This window comes from Cynoglossus semilaevis, chromosome 8 (assembly GCF_000523025.1).
Source record: "Cynoglossus semilaevis isolate Cse_v1.0 chromosome 8, Cse_v1.0, whole genome shotgun sequence".
In the NCBI taxonomy this organism is placed as follows: Eukaryota; Metazoa; Chordata; class Actinopteri; order Pleuronectiformes; family Cynoglossidae; genus Cynoglossus; species Cynoglossus semilaevis.
In genome coordinates, this window is record NC_024314.1 from 16,241,343 (window position 1) to 16,247,683 (window position 6,341).

The following is a 6,341-nucleotide window of genomic DNA, read 5'->3' on the forward strand; positions in this document are numbered from 1 at the left end:
AAAAAAAAGTGTTTGGATAATATCGGATTCCAGCTAAAAGTTAATATCCGACAAAAGTACTTTGATACATTTTTTTTAAAGAACCACCATACTTGGTTATACAGAGCACTGATCGCCCTCCAGATATTATTACGTACACTCTCTCTGCTGTCTCCAGGTCTAGAAAGATCCTGGTCCGAAGGCTGCTGGTTCCAGCTCGATCCAGTGGGACCAGACATGCTGCGACCCACTCCGGGGTAAGCCCTGATCTGACTGGATAAACCCACCTGTGTCAGATGGTGGAGCTGTGCACCTGCAGTTAACAGTGAGTTGAGTCAAAGGTTTTCACCCCACACAAGGAAAAATAAAATCTATGGCCCTCAAAAGACTTAACCTGTGCTGCCCCCTACAGGTCGTGGTCTGGAGGATGATGGTGGGTCTTCATACTGTCCTCGATTAGAGTAAAGTGGCTCTTGCAGCTGATCTCCAGTGGAGGCATAGCCACTGGTACTTAGGCCCTGCCTGGATAAAACACAACGTGTGTCAGGACTGATTCAGTTAAACTTAGTGACCTGGACCTGGTTTCTTGGTTTTAGCAGACGCTAACCTTTGCAGGAGGCCTTGAACTGACGTAGGGGACATTCCCAGCTCCGCATATCTCTGCAGAAACAAAAAGAATACAACAATAAGAAACTTGCACAGTGATTAAAAATACATAGAAGGTTCTCAACCTGGGCTACCGGTCCAAGCGACTGTTGGCAAGGCAGGGCGTACTCCACTTACCCCGGAGCTACCTTGTGATGACGGGGACACCAAGGCGAAGGCATCGTCCAGGAGGGAGTGCATCTGTTGTCGAGCCTCCTCAATGGAGGGCTGGGGGGGCATGTACGGAGGAGGAGGTGGAGCTGGGTCAAAAACCTCATCGGTTGGAGATGGACTACCGTGATCTGGTGGCAGGTCTGGGTCTGACTGTATGAGACAGAGACAAGTGAATCACAACAGCTTTGCGTTTGCGATACTAAAATTACATAAACCTTTTTTTTTACCATATATGCCACATTGTTGAGGCCGGGGTATTTCCTGTAGGTGGCGCACTGGTCTATAAGTAGTCGATCCCTGTCAGTATCTGGAAGACTCCCAGGTCCTTGGTGTGCACGACAACCACGAGGAGAGCGCCTGCTCCTAGAAGGATAAATATGAACCTGTTTTCTCAGATCATTTTACCTACAACATTCAGTTTTTATCACAGTCCATTCTTCTGACCTCTTTCTTGAGTCTGTAGGGGTGGGAGGTGAGTGGGCATCTGTTTGCAGAATGCAGTCCATGTGGTCATGGGCAGAGCTGTAGAGCCGCTGTGCTGCCTCGGTCTGGACCGGCCCATCTCCAAAGGCATCCATGATGTCATCCATGGAGGGGAACTCACACTGGCCGCGCCTCTTAGCCCGCTGTCGCAGCTTGTTCCGATGATGCTCAATCTCTGACTTGTGTCTTAGCGCCACCTACAGGAAGAGTGGATTTGGGAGGAGGTAGTGTCAGGAAAATTCAGGGTAAATAGTATCATCATTTAACAAAACTCGTACCTCTTGGTTGACCTTCTCGGTAAGCGTGGGACTAGGTTGTGACGGGGGATGCTGCATTTGTTGGGGGCTGGGTCTTGGTTGCATGGCAATCAGCTGAACCTTGTTTGCCTGGCGCCGGATGCCGTCAGAGGAGCCTCGAGACAGACGGTCGACGTGGTCAAAGATGGAGGAGGAAGACAGCAGCTCATCTGGACCACTGCCTGAAGGAGCTGCTTAAGGAGAAGAACCACATTTTAGCTCCAGACACCAGTGATGGTGGTAACCATAACCATGTTGATAATTATGTTAGCCTACCGATTTTGCTTTTGCCTGTATCCCGGAATTTCGGGAAAGGAAAACAGAGTTAGCGTCAATAATTTATAAAGTTAAACTGTCAATGATGATGTCATTGTGTCTCTTACCGTTTTTTGGAGTTTTCTTTTGTGGTTTTGGCTCATTGGGTGTAACCACAGGTCTGGTGCTCTCTTCTGCCGACTCTCTGCCACTGGATTGGTCACTGCCTAATGAGTCGCCGTCTGACGGGCTGAGCCTACGAGTAGATGTCAGTGTGTAAAAGAATGTGCCAATGACTTTACAAGAAATGGAGAATGAATATTCCTGACCTTCCCCTGCGGCGGCTCGGTCGGCCAGCCTTAGTGGACGATCCTTTAGATTTTGGCGTGTTGATGTCTCCACCATCAGACGGTGTTACCTCCTTGACGGGTGCAGGCAATGGCCCCTGCTCTTGAATCACCATGATGTCATCTTTACTGTGCTGACCCAGGTGGAGCTTTGCGAAGTCAAAGCCTTTCACGCTAGGAGCCTGAAGCTAACACAACACAAACGGCCCATCTGTTAGACTGGAGAAGCTAACAAAGCCTACACAGCTACTGTGAAACGTCTTACCTTCTGTCTTTGCTGGATTGAGTTAATGGCATCAGGCTGGAACTCCAGTTTCTCTGAGCCACAAAGTTTCCAGTAGAGTATGATAATAATAAAGACGGCAAGCAGGACTGGAACAACGACGCCAACGATTAGCCAGATGCTATTGCTCTGAGTCTCTGACGGAGGGACAGATATCGTCTCCACAGCTAGAAAGAAGTGAGGGACAATGAGAGAAAAGAGGAAAATATTTGCCCATGCCTTAATTCCCATCATGCTTTGGAAGATGCTGATACTATGTTTTAACCTACGTTGGGCTAGCGGTCTTTGGACTCTGTGCCCCAGAATGATGGCAGCTCTCTGTAGGTCCAGGCGGTTCAAGGTGGCAGCTGTCGTCTCGGCTGGGACCCGCTCACCTCTGGGACCCTCTACAAAATAAAAGACCTCCAGAGGGCGCTCTGCTCCTGACAACTTTGCCACCCGCACAACCTGAGCAATTAAAGTTCCGCAGGAGCACGTTTACAAAACCATACGTCATTGAATTCTTTGAAAAATTAAACTCATATAACTTTTTACTATTTTTAAAAATATTTTAATAACCACATATCGATTGTAAAGGCAGAAATATTTAGCCCAGAGTAACCCAATTCTAGTCAAACCCTGCTGTATGTGCTTGTGCTGTCACCTGCAGGCTGTTGTTGCCCACTGCAGTTGCTCTTCTCCAGCGCCGCCTGCTGGACTCCTGCAGTCCTTCCTCTAGCAACATAGCCAAACGTCTCTCCAACTGCGCTTTAAAACTCCTCTGAGCCACAGTCTGGTCCTGGACACCGAGGAGCACTGAGAGAGGACAGAGACACTGTGCTATTGTCCTCCGAGACTGTCACGTTTTCTGTGACTAGACACAACAATTATGAAGTCATCACTGGTGTCAATGGTATTTACTGTGGAGCATTTATCCCCTTTCTACAGGAGGGGAAAAACACTGGTATCTGGCAAAATACATAAGAATGTTGGGAAAATATTAAAATGAAGTGGCTTTTGGTAAATTTCTGGAGAGATTCAATTGATTAATCAGGTTAACATAAGTTAGCATAAGTTTCCTTTAGCGCCACCACCCTTTCATGACATGCCAGTCTCTCTGCGATTTGTCAAGTTATGCAGCAGAAACACGTGCATCGTAGAATTAATTATGGATAAAGAAAATGTAAAATTTAGCTCCAAACAAAAAAGACACATACCTGGCGCCTCCTAGGGGCGTACAGAAAATTCTCAATCCATGCTCCAACATGCTACAGTATTTTTGAAGGATAGTCTGAGGATCATTTTGGACAATAAATGTTTTAAATGTTATGACATCTGACCTAAAGCTATTATATTCTAAAAACCCTTGTCAATATATGGTGATTACATTATTGATTATTGTGCAGTTAAAAATATTTATAAGTATTTTAATCTACTAACATCCATACTTGACAGCCTACAGATATGAGGACGACTGTTGTGTACAAGTTGTGGAATGCCCCCTGCTGGCAACCTACACACCTACATGTGTTCTATTTCCCCAGCTTCACTTTTAATACCTCATGGTTCCATCTTCTATCATGCGTGGACCGTGGTCTATTACTGTAAGACAATCATTCTTGCACATAACGGCTGTTTGCATTCCCACAGTAGCAAAAGTCCTGAGGGGATTATGCAAATCAGTTTCCTGATCTGTAAATAGAAATGCAACCACTGAGCCTCCAGACTGCGGAGGGCGATGTTGTGGAAAATGCAGCATGAAAATATATATCTCTGATCTGGCTCTGGTTATATGTCTGGGAATCAGGTTCTTACCTGTACGGACCCAGGTGGAACGCAAATGATAAGAGGTGTTTAGCTCAGGGTAGTGGAAAGCTGCAGGTGAAATAAAACGTGAAATTTAAGATGTTAAACAAGTGAAACCAAAAATCACAGCTTTTCTGTCGGTGAAATGTACAGCAACATACGTTCGGCAATCTGAGTGACGGGAAACCCCATGTAGAAGCTGAATTCCACCACGCTGAGCTTCCTCAGATGATCGCTGACCTCCGACCCCAGAAGATAGCCTCGGCCATCACGCACCACAAACATGATGTCAACCGGAACCTTCTTCTCAGTCGCCGACCGGGACACGCCCATGGTGATGTTTAAAAGCTGGTACAAGATGCATCAATGAGGACATCTTGACATTTGACATGTCCCATGTACCTACGCAGTGATGAACATGTACCTGTACTGTGACGTTTCCCGCCTCGTGTGACCGCTTCCGTGTCTCAGTGTACGCCATCATCAGCCCCCTCTCCACTCGTTCACTGAAGTTACAGACGCGGACGTCCACATGGGTGGGGACAAACTGCAGCACACAGTGGACCTGGTACCTGAGGTCCGGTACGGAGTAAAGCGGTGCTACAACAGGGATCAGGCCGAATGAGCGTGGAGGATGGCGCAGGACATTGATGACGGCAATGGCGGTAAAAATCACTGGTCCTGATACGACACGGAACGCAAAGCTGGACGGTGATCTGAGGAACTGAGGAGACAGACGGACTGTCAGACAACTGACATCACTGGTCCGTGTTCACTGTAGGACAATTTATAACAGGAAGTCAACTTTTCTTCTACACCGGGGGGTCAAACTGAGTGGGCCGGACCAGTACAGTCATAACTTAATTACTTTTTTACTTTACTTTTTTTTCAAATTATTTGTCAATGTGACACAACACACCACTGCACACACAACCAATTGTGCCCTCTGTCAGCAGGGGGCAGCTTTAAGCTCCCGGGGAACAAATCAGCTTCTCCACCACTAAGTTCAAGTATATTAGAAAATATTTATAATTAATGAAATATATTTTGACAAAACATCACAACACAACATGTAGTGTTTGTGCATTTTTCTCACTTTCAAAATGTATCAAACCTCTTTGACACCCCTGTAGTACACAGCCCAAAGAGTGGGTGTGAAGGTTAAGAACATTCTCGTCAGAATCATTAACAGCATTTAGGTTGTGTTTACCTGCAGCTCCACCGAGCGGTTGAACTCCCTCTTCAGAAGATCTCGGACTTGACTGAAACCCACGGACGAGCCTTTGGAGCTGACTGGAAACACCCACAGATACTGGGCTTAGTAAAGGTCATTCAGATCCCCCTCCTCTTCCATGACTGTGCCCACCTTACCTATTCTGACCAGGTACATCTCCGGCTTGGTGATGTTACAGATGTAGTGCCTGATTGGTGGGGTTTGTGCTGCTTTTGTTGTGGTGACCGGTGGCATTCTGGTCAGACTGATGGCTGTGATCTGGGTGGTGCTGGTGCTGCTGGTGGTGCTGGTGGTGGTGGCCTTGGTAGTTATGGTGGCTGGCTTGGTGGTGGTTGTTGTGGTCGCCTTGGATGTGGTGGAGGTTGTCGCCTTGGTAGTGATAGGCGTGGTTGCCACGGTGGTTGCCTTGGGGATGGTGGTGGTGGAAATCTTGGTTGGAGGACCCTCCACAGGCTCCTCTGTGACCAACGTTGGCCTCTCTGGTCTGTCTGGGCTGGTGGGTGGTGCCAAAGGGGGAGGAGGAGGTACCCAGCCAGTGGTGTTGGAAGGAGGTTGGAGAGGGTATTTGGCAATTACTGGGACTTGGTGTTTGGGTTTTGGAGCAGGAGGAAAGGGGCTGGAGACGGGTTTGTAGGTGGTTGGTGGAGCAGATGGTTCCTTTTCAATTGTGAGGTTGGGAGAAAGGTCGAGGGGAGGGGTGGGCTCCACCACAGGGTGCTTTGGTTCCCATTCGGGGGAAGGACCAGAGCTGGGAGATGGAGACGGAGGTGGTGGGTGAGGTCGTGTTGTAGTAGGAGTAATAGGGGGTTTGGAGACGGTCTGGTTGACCTGGTCTTGGTCTCCCTCCCTTTCCGTCACCT

General features: G+C 47.8%; 1 protein-coding gene across 1 annotated transcript in view; it reads right to left on the minus strand.

The window, feature by feature from the left end:
• The window catches only part of si:dkeyp-27e10.3 (UPF0606 protein KIAA1549), a 17,003-nt gene that overhangs the window by 5,056 nt on the left and 5,606 nt on the right, over nucleotides 1-6,341 (minus strand). The window contains exons 3-20 of the mRNA XM_025057846.1: nucleotides 5,619-6,314; nucleotides 5,458-5,540; nucleotides 4,672-4,971; nucleotides 4,409-4,595; nucleotides 4,257-4,316; nucleotides 3,106-3,257; nucleotides 2,732-2,909; nucleotides 2,445-2,629; nucleotides 2,162-2,367; nucleotides 1,961-2,088; nucleotides 1,854-1,868; nucleotides 1,560-1,771; nucleotides 1,243-1,478; nucleotides 1,026-1,161; nucleotides 763-948; nucleotides 587-639; nucleotides 374-501; nucleotides 138-292 (exon numbers count right to left, since the gene is read on the minus strand). Of these exons, the coding sequence (XP_024913614.1) occupies nucleotides 138-292; nucleotides 374-501; nucleotides 587-639; nucleotides 763-948; nucleotides 1,026-1,161; nucleotides 1,243-1,478; nucleotides 1,560-1,771; nucleotides 1,854-1,868; nucleotides 1,961-2,088; nucleotides 2,162-2,367; nucleotides 2,445-2,629; nucleotides 2,732-2,909; nucleotides 3,106-3,257; nucleotides 4,257-4,316; nucleotides 4,409-4,595; nucleotides 4,672-4,971; nucleotides 5,458-5,540; nucleotides 5,619-6,314 (3,296 nt within the window). The remainder of the gene's footprint in view (nucleotides 1-137; nucleotides 293-373; nucleotides 502-586; nucleotides 640-762; nucleotides 949-1,025; nucleotides 1,162-1,242; nucleotides 1,479-1,559; nucleotides 1,772-1,853; nucleotides 1,869-1,960; nucleotides 2,089-2,161; nucleotides 2,368-2,444; nucleotides 2,630-2,731; nucleotides 2,910-3,105; nucleotides 3,258-4,256; nucleotides 4,317-4,408; nucleotides 4,596-4,671; nucleotides 4,972-5,457; nucleotides 5,541-5,618; nucleotides 6,315-6,341) is intronic.